The following is a 20,579-nucleotide window of genomic DNA, read 5'->3' as shown; positions in this document are numbered from 1 at the left end:
CAATATAAAATTAAAAAAGTATTTGAAGATTTTTATCATACTATTTATTAATTTTTTTAAAATATATTGGACATATATAGGTTATTTTTTTTATTTATAAAATTTAAGATAAATTTATATAAAAAAATAAATTTATCTAAATAATCTTATATATAAAATTACGTAATTTCTTTTCAAGAATTATCATATAAATTTAATAAATATAATATAAAATAATTTTTATATCTTATTTTTTATTTTAATTAAAAAACATTAATGTAAAAACATCAAATCAAATTATACCAAACTACTCAAATAGATAGGGTTTGCTACAGAGTCAATTATAGCGTTGGATACGCGGAGAAAGAAAAGGTGGCGATGAGATCAGAGAGAGAGAGAGAGAGAGCAAAACAAACAAACCACGTGAGGAGAGAGAAAAGCAAGTCATGAGAGAGAAAAGCAGAATAGACAAGCATTTATTTATATATGGATAATTATGTTTAATTTAAATATTTTATAAGTTTTATTTTACTTCCATCGTAAATTTATGTTAATATTGTTAAACAATTTTCTTTAAGTATAAAATATATAATTAATATTACTTAATACACTTTTAAATTTTTATATCATAACTTTAATAAATTAAAATAAATTCATATTCCATCAAAGCATTAACACGCATCTTTATTATTGCGAAACGCGGAAGGAATCATCTTTACTATTGCCAATTACAGCATCTTTCTTTCCTCTGGATTGGAGCTTCGTCGTCTCCCCTGCATCTGCATGCTGTGGTGGATCTGAGATCCAAAAGCTTTGGTTGAAGAAGATTGGGTACATACATCTCAAACACACCATCAGCACCAACTACTCCATTTCTTCTTATTATTAGTCTCTTCTCTATATTTTCCCTTCGATTTTTACTTTACGAGAAGACCTACTCACCTCTCTCTTCTGTCTCACCAGCTGCTTCAGACGAGGTATTCATCTGTTCCTTAATTCTCTCTCTCTCTCTCTCTTTCTTTTATTTTATTTGACGGCGGTTGAATCAAGATATGAGTTCGAATGGTACCAACCTTAGATAGAATTAAGAAAGAAAGAAAGAAAAATATTGTTTGGATTTTCTCCTCCTCCTTAATCTCCACACACACACACACACATATATAGCTACCTCTTTGAAATCTCATTTCACAGGACAGGAGGAAATTGATTATGGCAAACATCATAGCGGATGCATGTGTGGGGAAGATTTACGATTTGATTGCAGATCACGTGATTAAAAACGTCAAGCGCCATGTGGCCTATGTGATTCGATACAAGGACAAGGTCCAGGAACTCGAACAAAAAAATACGGAGCTCAGTGAAAAAAAGGAGAGAATCCAGGAAATGGTGGATCGAGAGACAAACTGTGGGAGAGTCATTATACCTGCGGTCTCCAGTTGGCTAGAGAAACTAGTACAGATGGAAGCAGGCATCGCCAACCTCCCGCAACAAGAAAACGAAGAATCCTTCAAGTGTTTTAAGGGCTGCATGTGTCCCAACTTAACGTGGCGTTACAAGAGGGGTAAGGAAGCTGATAAGAGGAAGTCGAAGCTCGATGAACTGATAAAGAAGGGCGACGAACTAAAGGATTCGCCAGTGGCACGCTATACATCTTTCCAATGGGAGCCGGAATTTGATTCTTCTCAGTATTACACCATGTTTAGCTCAAGAGCTTCAGTTGTTGACGACATCAAGAATGCTTTGAAGGATTCTAACGTTGACATGATTGGGGTCCATGGGCCTGGTGGAGCTGGGAAGACGACAATGGTGAAAGAGGTTGCCAAAGAAGCTAAGAAACTAGGCATTTTTGATAAGATTGTGATTGCAGTTGTGTCTAAAGATCCAAACATCTCAAAACTACAAGAAGATATTGCAACCCAATTGGATCTCGAGTATAAACAAAAAAGTGAGTTAGGAAGAGCAGATGAGCTACGAAAGGCATTGTTAAACGGGAAAAGAAAGATACTGGTAACATTGGATGACCTTTGGCAAGTACTACACTTGAGAAAAATTGGAATTCCTAATTCGGGCCTTGGCGATAAAGGTTGCAAAATTTTGCTAACCTCGCGTGACGAAGGTGTCTTCAAAGGGATGAGCGTTCATTCAACATTTTCCATTGGGTACTTGGAGCCGGAAGAAGCATGGGAGTTGTTTAAAAAGGTGACGGAAGAATATTTTGGAGTTGATGAATTCATAGCAAGAAAGGTATGCGAGAAATGTGCAGGTCTGCCTATTGCTATAGTTGCAGTTGGAGCTGCATTAAAGGGCGAGGAAGAGTTTGAGTGGCAAAATGCACTTGACGAATTAGAGAAGTCCTCCGTAAAATACATTGAAGGACAAGGAGTTGAACAGGAGGGTTATACCCCCTTGAAGTGGAGCTATGATTTTCTAAAAGACGAGGGTGCAAAGTCGTGCTTCTTGCTCTGCTGTTTGTTTGAAGAAGATGCTGAGATTTCTATTGATGACTTGGTTAGATGGAGCTTTGCCTCGGGGTTCCTTGGAAGAATGGATACGCTGGAAGTTGCAAGAATTAAAGTACAAAGCATGGTTAATAGGCTGAAAAAGTCATGCTTGTTGCTAAATGGAGCACAAAGGAATTTTGTTAAAATGCATGACGTTATTCGTGACCTTGCAATTTCTATCACAAAGGAGAAGCAAGCAGAACAAAGCGGTGGTCAAGATTGGCCAGAGAATAATGCCTGGAAACATTACCCAGCAATGATCAATGATGACATCATTCATTTTCCTTGCGATGTGTTCCATTGTCCACTAATGCATACCCTTGCGTTGAAGCGTGGAAAATCTTCACTTAAAATTCCAAATGATTTCTTTCCAGGCATGGAGGAGGCAAGAGTTTTAGCTCTGGAAGACATGATGGTGGACCTCCCATCACTAGTTTTGGAGTTGAATCATCTTCGAATGTTAGAGCTAAACAATTGCCAATTATTAGGAGGCCCGTCTACAATTCATTATCTGAAGAATCACATTGAGATACTTAACTTTAAGGGATATATGATAGAGGAGTTGCCACAAGAGATTGGAGAATTGATCCGTTTGCGGTCCTTGGATATGAGAGAGTGCACAAGTCTAAAGGTGATTCCAAAGGGTGTGATATCCAAATTGATCAATCTAGAAGAATTGTATGTTTCACCCAACTTTAAGAAATGGGAAACTACTATATATGGTGGGGGAATGAGCAATGCGAACATTGCTGAGCTGAAATCTTTGTCTCGATTAACAGTTTTACATGTTGGAATTTCGGGAGAAAGTTTCACGATTATGATGCAAGAATGCCCCAACTTATTTAAGAAATTGAGTAATTTTGCCATATTTATAGGCGACAGTTATAGTAAAAGTAATCGATCCCCAAATGTTTTGGAAATTGATGGTATTCACCATATAGATGAGTTTCATCTCTTGATGGACAAAGTTGAAGAGTTGAGGTTGTCTAATATTCAAGACATGAGATATCTACTTGGCAAGCCACAACGACACTTTACACTAAGTGACGGGAGATCTTTTACTTTTAGAAAATTAACCTATTTAAAAATTTCTGAATGTAATAGTAGTAAATATCTCTTTTCCCCATCCTTTGCCAGAACACTCCAACAACTCCAAACACTAAAAGTACAAGATTGTAGCAAAATGGAACAAATAATTGGAGTAGGAGATCATTATCATGAAGAGGAAGTCGTTACTGATGAGGCAATTATTTTCAGTCGGTTGAGAAAGATGCATTTGAAAGAACTTCCACAATTTAGAAGCTTTTGCCTCAAAATGCAGAAGACAACAATTGAGGGAAACCCTTCAAATTGGACTACACCAGGAGATTCTATCTTTAATGAAGAGGTATGTATTAAATCTTAATATGCTATCTATTTTTTTTATTTAAAATATTTTCTCTAAGATATTTTTTGATAAAATGTCACAAAAAAAATAATTTTATTCATAAAAATATTTTTTATCATTTAACAAAATAAAGCTAGAACAAGTTAACTACCACTTTTTGATTTTATCATTTAAGAAAATATTTCTTCCTATTTGTGTTGTCAAGCTAACTACTACTTTATGTCTTTTAAATAATTGTGGCGTGTTGATAATAGTAAAACCAAAAACTAAGATATAAAAGTGTATGGCCTAATATTAAATTTTATATGACAGGTTTCTTTTCCCCTCTTAGAGGATTTGGAAATTAATGAGTTACCAGTGAAAGCAATTTGGAACAAGCAAATGATCCAATCCTCAGAAGGATCAAACAATGCATCTTTCTCTCAACTGAAGAATGTCAAAGTAACTCATTGTCGTAATCTGGTAAATGTGTTCCCCTCAAATATTCTCCCACAACTGCAAAAATTGGAGACATTACAGGTTCAGAGCTGTCCTTCTTTGACATCATTAGTATCAGAGGCAATGGGAGAAGGAGTGACCGATGATGGTATGATTAAGTTCTACAAATTAAATAATTTGATTCTTGTAGATTTGCCAGATCTCGAAAGCTTTTATCAGTCCAAGTTTGAAACATCACATTTATTTAATGACCAGGTACGAATACTCCAACTCTGATTTTATCATTTAAGAAAATATTTCTTTCTATTTGTGCTGTCAAGCTAACTATTACTTTCTATTTCTTAAATATTTGTTGCGTGTTGATAATAGTAAAATAAAAAACTATAATATAAAAGTGTATGTCCTAATATTAAATCTTATATGACAGGTTTCTTTTCCCCTCTTAAAGAATTTGAAAATTAATGAGTTATCAATGAAAGCTATTTGGAATAAGCAAACGATCCAATCCTCAGAAGGCTCAAACAATGCATCTTGTTCTCAACTGAAAAATGTCGAAGTAACTCAATGTCATAATCTGGTAAATGTTTTCCCCTCAAATATGCTCCCACAATTACAAAAAGTGGAGACATTACGTGTTTGGAGCTGTCATTCTTTGACATCGCTAGTGTTAGAGGCAAGGGGAGAAGGAGTGACCGATGATTGTATGATTAAGTTCTGCAAATTAGAAGAATTGATTCTTGTAGATTTGCCAGATCTCGAAAGCTTTTATCAGTCCAAGTTTGAAACATCACATTTATTTAATGACCAGGTACGAATACTCCAACTCTGATTTTATCATTTAAGAAAATATTTCTTTCTATTTGTGTTGTCAAGCTAACTATTACTTTCTGTTTTTTAAATAATTATTGCGTGTTGATAATAGTAAAACCAAAAACTATAATATAAAGTGCATGGCCTAATATTAAATTTTATATGACAGGTTTCTTTTCCCCTCTTAGAGGATTTGGAAATTAATGAGTTACCAGTGAAAGTTATTTGGAACAAGCAAACGATCAAATCCTCAGAAGGATCAAACAATGCATCTTTTTCTCAACTGAAGAATGTCAAAGTAACTCATTGTCGTAATCTGGTAAATGTGTTCCCCTCAAATATTCTCCCACAACTGCAAAAATTGGAGACATTACAGGTTCAGAGCTGTCCTTCTTTGACATCATTAGTATCAGAGGCAATGGGAGAAGGAGTGACCGATGATGGTATGATTAAGTTCTACAAATTAAATAATTTGATTCTTGTAGATTTGCCAGATCTCGAAAGCTTTTATCAGTCCAAGTTTGAAGCATCACATTTATTTAATGACCAGGTACGAATACTTCAACTCTGATTTTACCATTTAAGAAAATATTTCTTTCGATTTGTGCTGTCAAGCTAACTATTACTTTCTATTTCTTAAATATTTGTTGCGTGTTGATAATAGTAAAATAAAAAACTATAATATAAAAGTGTATGTCCTAATATTAAATCTTATATGACAGGTTTCTTTTCCCCTCTTAAAGAATTTGAAAATTAATGAGTTATCAATGAAAGCTATTTGGAATAAGCAAACGATCCAATCCTCAGAAGGCTCAAACAATGCATCTTGTTCTCAACTGAAAAATGTCGAAGTAACTCATTGTCATAATCTGGTAAATGTTTTCCCCTCAAATATGCTCCCACAATTACAAAAAGTGGAGACATTACGTGTTCGGAGCTGTCATTCTTTGACATCGCTAGTGTCAGAGGCAAGGGGAGAAGGAGTGACCGATGATGGTATGATTAAGTTCTACAAATTAAATAATTTGATTCTTGTAGATTTGCCAGATCTCGAAAGCTTTTATCAGTCCAAGTTTGAAACATCACATTTATTTAATGACCAGGTACGAATACTCCAACTCTGATTTTATCATTTAAGAAAATATTTCTTTCTATTTGTGCTGTCAAGCTAACTATTACTTTCTATTTCTTAAATATTTGTTGCGTGTTGATAATAGTAAAATAAAAAACTATAATATAAAAGTGTATGTCCTAATATTAAATCTTATATGACAGGTTTCTTTTCCCCTCTTAAAGAATTTGAAAATTAATGAGTTATCAATGAAAGCTATTTGGAATAAGCAAACGATCCAATCCTCAGAAGGCTCAAACAATGCATCTTGTTCTCAACTGAAAAATGTCGAAGTAACTCAATGTCATAATCTGGTAAATGTTTTCCCCTCAAATATGCTCCCACAATTACAAAAAGTGGAGACATTACGTGTTCGGAGCTGTCATTCTTTGACATCGCTAGTGTTAGAGGCAAGGGGAGAAGGAGTGACCGATGATTGTATGATTAAGTTCTGCAAATTAGAAGAATTGATTCTTGTAGATTTGCCAGATCTCGAAAGCTTTTATCAGTCCAAGTTTGAAACATCACATTTATTTAATGACCAGGTACGAATACTCCAACTCTGATTTTATCATTTAAGAAAATATTTCTTTCTATTTGTGTTGTCAAGCTAACTATTACTTTCTGTTTTTTAAATAATTATTGCGTGTTGATAATAGTAAAACCAAAAACTATAATATAAAGTGCATGGCCTAATATTAAATTTTATATGACAGGTTTCTTTTCCCCTCTTAGAGGATTTGGAAATTAATGAGTTACCAGTGAAAGTTATTTGGAACAAGCAAACGATCAAATCCTCAGAAGGATCAAACAATGCATCTTTTTCTCAACTGAAGAATGTCAAAGTAACTCATTGTCGTAATCTGGTAAATGTGTTCCCCTCAAATATTCTCCCACAACTGCAAAAATTGGAGACATTACAGGTTCAGAGCTGTCCTTCTTTGACATCATTAGTATCAGAGGCAATGGGAGAAGGAGTGACCGATGATGGTATGATTAAGTTCTACAAATTAAATAATTTGATTCTTGTAGATTTGCCAGATCTCGAAAGCTTTTATCAGTCCAAGTTTGAAGCATCACATTTATTTAATGACCAGGTACGAATACTTCAACTCTGATTTTACCATTTAAGAAAATATTTCTTTCGATTTGTGCTGTCAAGCTAACTATTACTTTCTATTTCTTAAATATTTGTTGCGTGTTGATAATAGTAAAATAAAAAACTATAATATAAAAGTGTATGTCCTAATATTAAATCTTATATGACAGGTTTCTTTTCCCCTCTTAAAGAATTTGAAAATTAATGAGTTATCAATGAAAGCTATTTGGAATAAGCAAACGATCCAATCCTCAGAAGGCTCAAACAATGCATCTTGTTCTCAACTGAAAAATGTCGAAGTAACTCATTGTCATAATCTGGTAAATGTTTTCCCCTCAAATATGCTCCCACAATTACAAAAAGTGGAGACATTACGTGTTCGGAGCTGTCATTCTTTGACATCGCTAGTGTCAGAGGCAAGGGGAGAAGGAGTGACCGATGATGGTATGATTAAGTTCTACAAATTAAATAATTTGATTCTTGTAGATTTGCCAGATCTCGAAAGCTTTTATCAGTCCAAGTTTGAAACATCACATTTATTTAATGACCAGGTACGAATACTCCAACTCTGATTTTATCATTTAAGAAAATATTTCTTTCTATTTGTGCTGTCAAGCTAACTATTACTTTCTATTTCTTAAATATTTGTTGCGTGTTGATAATAGTAAAATAAAAAACTATAATATAAAAGTGTATGTCCTAATATTAAATCTTATATGACAGGTTTCTTTTCCCCTCTTAAAGAATTTGAAAATTAATGAGTTATCAATGAAAGCTATTTGGAATAAGCAAACGATCCAATCCTCAGAAGGCTCAAACAATGCATCTTGTTCTCAACTGAAAAATGTCGAAGTAACTCAATGTCATAATCTGGTAAATGTTTTCCCCTCAAATATGCTCCCACAATTACAAAAAGTGGAGACATTACGTGTTCGGAGCTGTCATTCTTTGACATCGCTAGTGTTAGAGGCAAGGGGAGAAGGAGTGACCGATGATTGTATGATTAAGTTCTGCAAATTAGAAGAATTGATTCTTGTAGATTTGCCAGATCTCGAAAGCTTTTATCAGTCCAAGTTTGAAACATCACATTTATTTAATGACCAGGTACGAATACTCCAACTCTGATTTTATCATTTAAGAAAATATTTCTTTCTATTTGTGTTGTCAAGCTAACTATTACTTTCTGTTTTTTAAATAATTATTGCGTGTTGATAATAGTAAAACCAAAAACTATAATATAAAGTGCATGGCCTAATATTAAATTTTATATGACAGGTTTCTTTTCCCCTCTTAGAGGATTTGGAAATTAATGAGTTACCAGTGAAAGTTATTTGGAACAAGCAAACGATCAAATCCTCAGAAGGATCAAACAATGCATCTTTTTCTCAACTGAAGAATGTCAAAGTAACTCATTGTCGTAATCTGGTAAATGTGTTCCCCTCAAATATTCTCCCACAACTGCAAAAATTGGAGACATTACAGGTTCAGAGCTGTCCTTCTTTGACATCATTAGTATCAGAGGCAATGGGAGAAGGAGTGACCGATGATGGTATGATTAAGTTCTACAAATTAAATAATTTGATTCTTGTAGATTTGCCAGATCTCGAAAGCTTTTATCAGTCCAAGTTTGAAGCATCACATTTATTTAATGACCAGGTACGAATACTTCAACTCTGATTTTACCATTTAAGAAAATATTTCTTTCGATTTGTGCTGTCAAGCTAACTATTACTTTCTATTTCTTAAATATTTGTTGCGTGTTGATAATAGTAAAATAAAAAACTATAATATAAAGTGCATGGCCTAATATTAAATTTTATATGACAGGTTTCTTTTCCCCTCTTAGAGGATTTGGAAATTAATGAGTTACCAGTGAAAGTTATTTGGAACAAGCAAACGATCAAATCCTCAGAAGGATCAAACAATGCATCTTTTTCTCAACTGAAGAATGTCAAAGTAACTCATTGTCGTAATCTGGTAAATGTGTTCCCCTCAAATATTCTCCCACAACTGCAAAAATTGGAGACATTACAGGTTCAGAGCTGTCCTTCTTTGACATCATTAGTATCAGAGGCAATGGGAGAAGGAGTGACCGATGATGGTATGATTAAGTTCTACAAATTAAATAATTTGATTCTTGTAGATTTGCCAGATCTCGAAAGCTTTTATCAGTCCAAGTTTGAAGCATCACATTTATTTAATGACCAGGTACGAATACTTCAACTCTGATTTTACCATTTAAGAAAATATTTCTTTCGATTTGTGCTGTCAAGCTAACTATTACTTTCTATTTCTTAAATATTTGTTGCGTGTTGATAATAGTAAAATAAAAAACTATAATATAAAAGTGTATGTCCTAATATTAAATCTTATATGACAGGTTTCTTTTCCCCTCTTAAAGAATTTGAAAATTAATGAGTTATCAATGAAAGCTATTTGGAATAAGCAAACGATCCAATCCTCAGAAGGCTCAAACAATGCATCTTGTTCTCAACTGAAAAATGTCGAAGTAACTCATTGTCATAATCTGGTAAATGTTTTCCCCTCAAATATGCTCCCACAATTACAAAAAGTGGAGACATTACGTGTTCGGAGCTGTCATTCTTTGACATCGCTAGTGTCAGAGGCAAGGGGAGAAGGAGTGACCGATGATGGTATGATTAAGTTCTACAAATTAAATAATTTGATTCTTGTAGATTTGCCAGATCTCGAAAGCTTTTATCAGTCCAAGTTTGAAACATCACATTTATTTAATGACCAGGTACGAATACTCCAACTCTGATTTTATCATTTAAGAAAATATTTCTTTCTATTTGTGCTGTCAAGCTAACTATTACTTTCTATTTCTTAAATATTTGTTGCGTGTTGATAATAGTAAAATAAAAAACTATAATATAAAAGTGTATGTCCTAATATTAAATCTTATATGACAGGTTTCTTTTCCCCTCTTAAAGAATTTGAAAATTAATGAGTTATCAATGAAAGCTATTTGGAATAAGCAAACGATCCAATCCTCAGAAGGCTCAAACAATGCATCTTGTTCTCAACTGAAAAATGTCGAAGTAACTCAATGTCATAATCTGGTAAATGTTTTCCCCTCAAATATGCTCCCACAATTACAAAAAGTGGAGACATTACGTGTTCGGAGCTGTCATTCTTTGACATCGCTAGTGTTAGAGGCAAGGGGAGAAGGAGTGACCGATGATTGTATGATTAAGTTCTGCAAATTAGAAGAATTGATTCTTGTAGATTTGCCAGATCTCGAAAGCTTTTATCAGTCCAAGTTTGAAACATCACATTTATTTAATGACCAGGTACGAATACTCCAACTCTGATTTTATCATTTAAGAAAATATTTCTTTCTATTTGTGTTGTCAAGCTAACTATTACTTTCTGTTTTTTAAATAATTATTGCGTGTTGATAATAGTAAAACCAAAAACTATAATATAAAGTGCATGGCCTAATATTAAATTTTATATGACAGGTTTCTTTTCCCCTCTTAGAGGATTTGGAAATTAATGAGTTACCAGTGAAAGTTATTTGGAACAAGCAAACGATCAAATCCTCAGAAGGATCAAACAATGCATCTTTTTCTCAACTGAAGAATGTCAAAGTAACTCATTGTCGTAATCTGGTAAATGTGTTCCCCTCAAATATTCTCCCACAACTGCAAAAATTGGAGACATTACAGGTTCAGAGCTGTCCTTCTTTGACATCATTAGTATCAGAGGCAATGGGAGAAGGAGTGACCGATGATGGTATGATTAAGTTCTACAAATTAAATAATTTGATTCTTGTAGATTTGCCAGATCTCGAAAGCTTTTATCAGTCCAAGTTTGAAGCATCACATTTATTTAATGACCAGGTACGAATACTTCAACTCTGATTTTACCATTTAAGAAAATATTTCTTTCGATTTGTGCTGTCAAGCTAACTATTACTTTCTATTTCTTAAATATTTGTTGCGTGTTGATAATAGTAAAATAAAAAACTATAATATAAAAGTGTATGTCCTAATATTAAATCTTATATGACAGGTTTCTTTTCCCCTCTTAAAGAATTTGAAAATTAATGAGTTATCAATGAAAGCTATTTGGAATAAGCAAACGATCCAATCCTCAGAAGGCTCAAACAATGCATCTTGTTCTCAACTGAAAAATGTCGAAGTAACTCATTGTCATAATCTGGTAAATGTTTTCCCCTCAAATATGCTCCCACAATTACAAAAAGTGGAGACATTACGTGTTCGGAGCTGTCATTCTTTGACATCGCTAGTGTCAGAGGCAAGGGGAGAAGGAGTGACCGATGATGGTATGATTAAGTTCTACAAATTAAATAATTTGATTCTTGTAGATTTGCCAGATCTCGAAAGCTTTTATCAGTCCAAGTTTGAAACATCACATTTATTTAATGACCAGGTACGAATACTCCAACTTTTTTCGTGGACATATATATATATATTTATATATGAAAATAAAAAATAAAATTTTAGTTTTAAAGTGTCAATATACAATTATAATGCATCATCTAATAATGCTCTTAAGAAGTTAAATATACTAACATACTATAAATATTTTATTTTAATTTTTATTGTTTCTATTAGTCTAGATTACAAATGTACTGGTAATAAAATTAAGTGTAAATTTCACTCATTTGAAGTTAAATCTTCTACCATTATTAATTCGATATTGTCAAATGCTCATTTTATATTTTTTATCCATTCTTTCGATTTTATAATTATAGTTTTAAGTTAACTCTACATATTAAGTCTAGAGTTACCTTGGTTATGTGTCTTTATCTTTGAACTGGGGTTTAATAGGAAATACGTCAGACTTTTGCTCTAGCCATTGGCCATCGATCAAGGTTTCTTGTCACCACCAGTGGGGCGACCCATGTTCTTTTCTAGCAATTCCAAATGTTGGATTCTTCATCAGCATAGTACTAAATCTTCTCTTGATTTTCTACCTCTGTCATGGCCACCCTCTCATTGTTGGTGGTCAAGTCTTGTTTGTCAATCATAATCAATGATAACCCCCTTACTCAACCTACAAAAATCCTTCCCTCGCAAATATCACCCGCTTTATCCATACTTTTCTCATCAGCAGCTTTCATTTTACCTCAACATCAACCACCAAATACCACCCACAACCACCATAACACCTAGATGGAGTTCTCGTGCTCAGTTTGCTGTTAATTTATAACTTGTTTGTTTGTTTCAGTTTCTCTCAATGCTAGCTATCTTGTTTCTTCTTTGTACCCCTCGTTGCTCATTGTGGTAGTCTTGTTAGGAATTTTGGCTTTAACTAGCTTGGAAATGACTTACATGCAAGCAGTGACCTGTCGAGGCCATCTTCCCTTCCTCCATAAAGAGGCAACAATTAGTTCAATTAACTCTCAAGCCAAACAATGATTTTGTTGCCTTGCTAGTCTTTGTTGAATCCTCCAACCCAAGGCCTATCCATTTCACTCTAGTTTTTGTTTTTGTGTTGTTAGGTCTTGTTTTGCCTTGGTTGTTGTTGCTTTAGGCTTCTTCTTATTTAGCCAACTTATTTTGTTGGATTCTTCCTCCTTTTGTGAGCTTCGTCTCTAATGTACTTTGCAAGAAAAAAAATAAAAAAAGAACTCTCCATATTAATGACACTACTGTACTCATTAATCTTTCAATTAAAGTGTCTCTCTTGCATATATAGCTGCTATTAAGCCTTTAAAGTGAACATAATGAATTCATATCTCTATAGCCCAAAAAATTAATGGTAGAAAATTTGCTTCATATATTGAGAAGAAAAATATAAAGTATATGTTAGTTGATACTTTGTATATATATAATATTAATTAATTCTTGTTGATGATTGCGGTCATAAATCAAAGCAATTACATCAAAATTTATGTCAAAAAACTTCAACTCATATAAGTAGGCATTACTTTATTTTATACAAGTATTACTTTGAAATTTATAAAAAATATACGAATCTATAGGTTTAAGAAAGTAAAGATTATATATGTATCAATCTTAATTTTTTTATCATTTATTGTTAATTTTATTTATTTTAAGAACAAGAATGGTAATTCTTACATATCATAAAAGCATAAGTTTTGACAGGTTATTTTTCCCAAGATCGAATATCTTTTTTTGGAAAACCTCAACAGCTCAAGAGAGATACAACTTTGGGATCTTCTAACTACCACACAAGAACATCTAGAGATAGTAAAAGTAGTTGGATGCCAAGTCTCAACCAAGGTTTCGTCTCATTATCAGAAGCGAAGCTTTAAAACGATCGACAAATTATACTTAAAGAATTGTCAGGGATTCAAACATGTTATTGACGTCAATGGCACAATAAGCATTGGTGAAGAGCAGTTTGTTGATGTGAAAATCATAAAGCTCTATGACTTACCTGAGTTGGTGCTTCTATGGAGTAAGAATTTTCATGAAATTGGGTGCCTTCGAAGCTTAGAGTACATAACTATCAAAAATTGTCCCCAACTAAAAAATCTCTTTACGCATTTCATGGCCGCGGCTCTTCAACACTTAAAAATTCTATCAGTGACATCTTGTGAAATGATGGAAGAGATTATTATTATTGAAAAGAATAATTTTACAGGGGAAGAGAAGGCAACTCGCCATATTGAATTTCCAAAATTAAGAGAGTTGATTCTATTTGACCTACCAAATCTCAAAAACTTTTGTAATGATGAAAGATGTTCATATAGCTTTTCATCATTGCGGAAAATTAAAGTGAAGGATTGCCCAAAGATGAAAACCTTTGCTTCTGGACATATTTGCTTGCCCCCGGGGATGACACAAGCTATGGTAGGAGATCAAAAGATCGAAATCACAGATCTTAATGCATTTTTTGAACTCAGGTAAAATTGTAAAATCTTACACAATTTTTGGACACTCATTGTATATTCACTCACACTATTTTATGTACTCTTTAATTTGTTCCATTCTCAAACCCTGTGGGTATTAACTTGTCATCTTTTTTTTGATAGAAATGAGGATAGCAACCACATGATGAAAACCATATGTACTGGGGAGATGACTTTGAACACGGGTGAATATAACTCTGATGTTGATGATATTTCTGAGTGAAGATGACTCTGAAGTTGATATTGCAAAGTTATCCTAATCTCTTGGCAACAAGGGGTATTCAAAAGGATACATTTTCCAATTGGATACTTAAGAGGAGAGGCATAGACGCTGTTTACCATGGTGAGGGTAGACGTTGAAGTCGATCAATTAGTAGCAGGAAAGGTGTGGACAAAATATGGAGGTTTGCCTATTGCTATAGCTGCGGTTGGAGTTGCATTAAAGGGTGAGGAAGCTGAATGCACTTCACGAATTAGAGAATTCCCCCGTGAAATTCTAGAAGGTGTGAATGCAAAGTCATGCTTCTTGCTCTAGTCTTTGTTCGCAGAAGATGCCAAGATTTCTTCTATTGATGATTTGGCCAGATACGGGTTGGCCTTGAGGTTGTTTGGAAAAATAGATGCATCTGAAAAAGCAAGAATTTAAGTACAAGATATGGTTAATCTCCTGAAAAATCTTGGTTGTTGCTAAATGGAAGAGGCAAGATGCATGATGCTATTCATGGTCTGGCTGTTTCTATATACATATATATGTGTCTGTGTGTGTGTTAGTGTGTGTATAAATATACAGAGTGCGTGTGTGTATATACATACATATGTATGTGTGCTGCAAACATGGCTGGAAGAGAGAGAGGAAGAGAGAGGGTGGGCTGTGAGCTATTGAGGGCAAAATGGGGTTTTCGGTTTTGTTGGCGGATTTGGCGCTAGAGTGGGCTGTACTGAGAAATTTGGTGGCTGCATATAGAATTTCCCTAGATAAAAATACCCCACCATATATATATAGGGGTCTTGAAATATAGTGACGCACTATTCGGTCATTCTTTAATCTGTCAAGAAAGCAATCCTAATTTTATATCGCCACACATGATTTTATATAAAACAAATATCATGATAACTGATAATCGACCATCAAAAAATTAATTATTTATAAATTTATCCCTGTGGTCTATTTTGAGGAAAGTTAATCATGATATGTTAAAGTGTTTTATTAGTCATAGCATCCCGTAAGGATCGTAAATAAGTCGAGTCGTTCGCATATGACATGGTATTTGGCTTGATAAAATCTTGTTCAAATTCATTTATTAAGGAAAACGAAATAAAATTGAAACTAATTTGAAGCTTAATTTATAAATGATCAAAGTTTGACCTCAATAAAGTTCACGATCATCTTAATATATAGTCTACAGGTTCGTAATCATGTTAATATACAGTCTACTAACTTCTCTGTTACTTAAGTAAGTGGTTCATGTTGGAAATATCTTACCCAGAGTTTGAAAATCTTGGTTAAAAGAGCTTGTCAAGGTTTCCACTCAATCATTGCAAATTTACCTATATAATGGATAAAACCTCAACAAGTAAAGACACCTAACTCTAGAGACTCACTCATATTCACCTAACTTAATTTTCCTAAACTATACCAGAAGATAAAGTCTTGCCTTTATCATGGTTATTTTGTTTAATTTTATTTATAATATATACATTAACATATTTTATTAAATTAATATAGATAATATAATTTTATTAATGAATAGGACTAACTACATATAATAAATTATTTATATACAATATATTAAGTTCTCTAGCTTTCAAAAATTTCTTTTCGTAAAATAAAATTCATCTTTAATTATATTTATTTGTTATGGGTATTTTCCGCTTTACTCCATGTGGGCTGGACTTAATTTAGTGGGTCGGTCCAACTGCTTAAGATCTAGGAGACCTCGAGCTGAGCTCATTAAAGCGAACTCACACGCTACCGGAGCCTAGGCTCATATAGTGGGACCAAGCGAGCTCCCGGTAATTCCTCTAACTTATCAACGTATACAGGCGAGCTCCCAGCTATGTTTTGAGCGAGCTCTCAGCGATCCTTGTAGTTCGTTGGCTCAGTCGATTAGTTCGCATAACAGAAGGGACGTATGCCACGGTATATCAGTAGGCTAGGGGCCGTCCCAGCTGGACTATTCAAGCCCGTTTTCTCGGCCCATGCTTGTCCCATCTTGGCCCCTTTTTTACAACATCATTACATCCACCTCTGGGTTTTCACACGTTCACCTCGGATCTCATCCTCATTAATGACCGATTCCATCCACATTAATGAGGGTCCTGTCGACGCCTTGCTACTGCATGGCCGTCCCCACCGACGTCAACTATTCCATCCCATCATCTGTATACGTATAGTGCATGCAGGAGGGCATGTCCTCAGATATATATCAGCCAGCTCTTCTGAGAGTTGGGGTATGCTTTTTCTTTTTCACGGACGAATACCTTGCATGTTTACTTACTCGCTCACTGAATTGGGTATTGGAGTACTTTGCAGAGAAAGGCCTGCAGGTCAAGGGGTTGAACCAAGTATCCAACTTTCTCCCTCTCGAATCCACTACATCAGAACGGGTCAATGAATCACTGTCGACCAATTTCGAACGTCGACATTATTCAAATATCATATTTTTTTAAAAAAAATAAAACTTAATTTTGAAAGGAATTTTTTATAAAAGATATAACAATGTAATATTTATATTTGTTTTTGTTCAAAAAATAAAAATTTAACTTAGAAAAGAAAATAAATTTGACTATTTTCAGTCAAGATTAACTTATTTTTTGCTGCCCCTAACGACTCTTTGCTTCCACTTTTTTAATTTAAATTTTAATTAATTATTTTAATCTAAATCTTAATTAACTAACACTACCTTATAAGATTAATTACCTTAATTATATATGCACATACACTTGTGAGGATGGTCTGCTGCCCCTTAATGTCAACCTTCTGGATTAGAAAATTTCTTCCGTACAAATTGCTCGTGATGGGAAATATAATACTAATTTGTCAAAACTTTAGTGAATGTCAACTGGTTTCCTTGGCGCCGTGGAGTACGAGGAATATGTATTTACAAGTTTTTTATATTATATTACAAAAAAAATATTACTTATTTAAATAATTGAATTATTGAAAGAATGATCAAGACGTCAAATAATAAAAATGCCCTCACCCAATTTGCTAATGCCTCCTCTAGATAAAGGTCGACCGGATTTTATGAAGCACGTTGATTGGGCTTCAATCACGGATGAAGCCCGATCGAGCTAAGCTTGGTTGGGTTTTATCTAGGCCCAATCGGGTTTCATGAAATCCGGGCTTCTCTTGTCCGCGACGTCATGATGATTGATGATAAAATTTAATCTATGAAATTCGATTCAATTATCGAGTTTGTCATCCTATCATACATGTAGGCTCAGACCTACAGTGTAGCCCAAGATACGGTTGTCTCAGGGCGCAAAAATTCTGTCAATTTAGGGGGCTCATAAATTTGGGAATAAATTGACCATTTTGCCCCTATTTTAAAATGATAGTTTTGCCCCTGTATAAAGTCTCTTATTCTTCAACATTTGCAGCATGCCTAACATTTCTCTGTTTCTTATAATCTCTCTTTCAAAAACACCTATGTAAATCACTACTTTTCCTTATTATAGTTAAGGCTCAATAATTATTTTTTATTTTAACACTTTTATAATACCACAACCAATTGGGTTTGGTTTCTGCTCAACCCTAAATTCGTTATATATATATATATTGCTGATGTTGTTGATTTCGTGTTTACTAAAAGTTAGGATTAATTACAATACATAAATAGATTAAAATATTGTATTAATTGATCAAACAATAAATTAAGACACGCACGTAACAGCTGACCCTTTGAAATTTACTATGTGATAAGACAGATTGAATGGATAGACTATGTTGTCTATTAAAAAAGAATGTTCGAATAATTTGATTATGTTAATTTGATTGATATTTTTTCCTTCAAAATTGTAAAAAGAATAGTTTTTAATTGATTATTTTGAAAAAAAATTATTTTATTTTTTGATATGGTATGAATATTTATTTATTTATTTTAATATTTTATTATAAAAAATAAAATTTAAATGTATACTACGATTTAGTGCCCCTTTATATTTTTGACTGAGGCTCCAAAATCTCAAAAACGACACTGAGTACATGTACCACAGTCCATATTATAATGGGGCGGGATAGTTTATGTTTGACTCGAAGTGAAATCAATCTAACCTAATAAAAATCTGGAGTTGATCCCATCGGTATATTTCAACTCTCTAGTCTACTTAGGCTCAGGGACACTCTTATTTTATACAATGTAAAGGTCCTCAATAGAAATAGTATATTATATAAAAATTCCATCATATTATATAAAATTATTGTTCATCTTAAACAAAATAATCTCAAATAAAAATACCCTTCGTGTTGTATGCAAATACTAGTTTTTAGAATCTTAAACAAGTAATTAATTATTTATATTATTTAGCAATTATGTTATTAGTCACATTAATATTTTATTAATTTTTTTAAAAATAATTAATAATAATTATGAAATTATATATTAAATTAAAATTTAATATAAAATTTGATTATTATTTATGTTATTTAGTCGAATTTCACCGCAGAAGAAGCAGGCAATTAATGGTAGCCGTGATGACAGAAGGGAAGAAAGAAGGAAGGGATACGTTAAAATCCTTCTTCTTTCAATTGAAGATGACAAATTCAGTATTAATGTCACCCATAAAGAGTCTTCTTGTTTTCTTGGGTGCAAAAGATGAAATCTCTCATCCTAAAAGTCCCCCACATACTGTTTAATGTACGTGAGAGGGGTTAATCACGGTACACATCAGTATATATCAGGTAGGAGACACAGTGTATGGTGCCCACAAAGAGTCACCCTATAAGATGGTAAAACTCTTACACTGCGATTGTCATAACTTGAATCTGTATTATTAAATATAATCTATCACCTAAAAATCAATCGTACTACGCCTCTGAGCGTGTTCTTGTTTTCATCTGTGGTCTTGTCGTGGCCTCATCCAACTACCCAAAAGTCATTGTACTTGTCTTTACACTGATGTTTATTTTTATGATAGGGATATAAATTAAATATGTTTCCCCTTTTGATTTTAAAAATTAAATTAAGATTAGGATTTCTTTTATTATTTTATTATAAAATTTGAATTAGAATAATATTAAAATTTAGATTTAATCAGACTATAACAAAATTTATTTTAATTCTCTCTTTTTTCTTTTTTTTTTGGACGATGAATGATAATAATACTTTTATTAATAATCGATACTGATATTAAAACATATTGAAGTAAAAACTAAACCAACCCACTAAAAATAGTAATTAAGTAAGAAATAAGACACTATACCAGAAGATTTTGTGCACCAAAAATACTACCGAAATCATGACACGACTATAATATTTTTATAATTATATAATCTATATATCAACCAACCTTCTACTTCTTTAAATTACAACAGTTTTTCTTTTTCTTTTGCTCCTTCACATAATGATGGAGTGGCCATAGCAACAAGGAAATGCTCATGGCAGGACCCAATTTGTGCAGTAATAAGGCGGGCCATAGGTGTAGTAACAAGGCGAGCTGACTACTACCGGCGTCTCCTCCTTCTTCTTCTCCTCCGCCGACGCGACGCTCACCAGTTCTGCGAAGCCGACGCCCTTCCTTAGCAGGGTCGTCAGCACCACCGAGTCCATCCCTTCTCCCACCACCTCCATCTCGTCCTTGTCCTGCTTCAGCGTCACCGATGTCACCCCTTCCAAAAACAAACACCAGATTCAGAACAATAAATATACAACTGTCCTAATTAAAGACTAGTCTCTTACAAGAAGAGCTGTACATACAAGTACATATAATACAGATACAAAAGTGCCGTCGACAGTACGACGATGTTATTCTGAACGAAAGTTCTGTATTTATGTGATACCTTGAACGCCGACGGCAATGGTGAGGGCTTTGGAGCGAGACTTGCTGCTGCTCTTCGCGCAGAATCTGACGACCACCTTTTGCTGCTTAATTGGAAGCAAGAACCCATTAGAGCCACTCCAAATTAATATACATCTTAACGATAGTAATTATGGGCTCTTGTGAGCAAAAACCAAGTTTGTAGTTAATTTCGATCAGATTAAGGGTTTCCTCAGAAATGTATGGATCTGAAACCCTTAATCTGCCAGATGCAGATATATATATAATACACCTATATATATATATATATATAGAGTAGAGAGAGGGAGGGAGAGAGAGAGAGAGAGGCTGTGGAATGCCGCGTTTGATAAGGCTCTGCTCACGTCCATTTATACAAACTCTTG

At 33.7% G+C, this 20,579-nt stretch overlaps 2 protein-coding genes across 51 annotated transcripts; one reads left to right on the top strand and one right to left on the bottom strand.

Moving 5' to 3' along the window:
• Positions 1–666: 666 nt before the first annotated feature.
• Positions 667–14,914, top strand: LOC127791542 (uncharacterized). 50 transcript variants are annotated; one of them, XM_052321476.1, is made up of 19 exons: positions 672–810; positions 943–956; positions 1,171–3,867; positions 4,180–4,560; positions 4,733–5,113; positions 5,285–5,665; positions 5,838–6,218; positions 6,391–6,771; positions 6,943–7,323; positions 7,496–7,876; positions 8,049–8,429; positions 8,601–8,981; positions 9,153–9,533; positions 9,706–10,086; positions 10,259–10,639; positions 10,811–11,191; positions 11,364–11,744; positions 13,427–14,190; positions 14,320–14,914. In XM_052321476.1, the coding sequence occupies exons 3-19, from the start codon at positions 1,189–1,191 to the stop codon at positions 14,417–14,419; spliced, it is 8,877 nt and encodes a 2,958-aa protein (XP_052177436.1). In that variant the 5' UTR covers positions 672–810; positions 943–956; positions 1,171–1,188; the 3' UTR covers positions 14,420–14,914. The 50 variants fall into 50 exon arrangements, with proteins under 50 accessions (XP_052177435.1, XP_052177451.1, XP_052177442.1 ...); XM_052321477.1 differs by having other exon boundaries at positions 678–810; positions 1,176–3,867; XM_052321475.1 differs by having other exon boundaries at positions 667–956.
• Positions 14,915–19,727: 4,813 nt separating this feature from the next.
• LOC127791719 (disease resistance protein RGA5-like) lies at positions 19,728–20,345 on the bottom strand (the record flags this gene model as incomplete). Its single annotated transcript, XM_052321696.1, has 2 exons — positions 19,728–20,026; positions 20,198–20,345. Coding segments are annotated over 2 exons (381 nt in total), but the record flags the coding sequence as incomplete, so codon positions are not given.
• Positions 20,346–20,579: the final 234 nt, after the last annotated feature.

Source organism: Diospyros lotus, chromosome 15, assembly GCF_014633365.1.
Source record: "Diospyros lotus cultivar Yz01 chromosome 15, ASM1463336v1, whole genome shotgun sequence".
NCBI classification, from domain to species: Eukaryota; Viridiplantae; Streptophyta; class Magnoliopsida; order Ericales; family Ebenaceae; genus Diospyros; species Diospyros lotus.
This window is presented reverse-complemented; position numbering and strand designations above follow the sequence as displayed.

Excerpts from the sequence above, each read along its gene's own strand:
- LOC127791542 (XM_052321475.1), top strand. The coding sequence starts at position 1,189 with ATGGCAAACATCATAGCGGATGCATGTGTGGGGAAGATTTACGATTTG. Across the intron at positions 3,868-4,179 it reads ATTCTATCTTTAATGAAGAG|GTTTCTTTTCCCCTCTTAGA; the intron begins GTATGTATTAAA and ends TTTATATGACAG. Across the intron at positions 7,324-7,495 it reads CACATTTATTTAATGACCAG|GTTTCTTTTCCCCTCTTAAA; the intron begins GTACGAATACTT and ends CTTATATGACAG.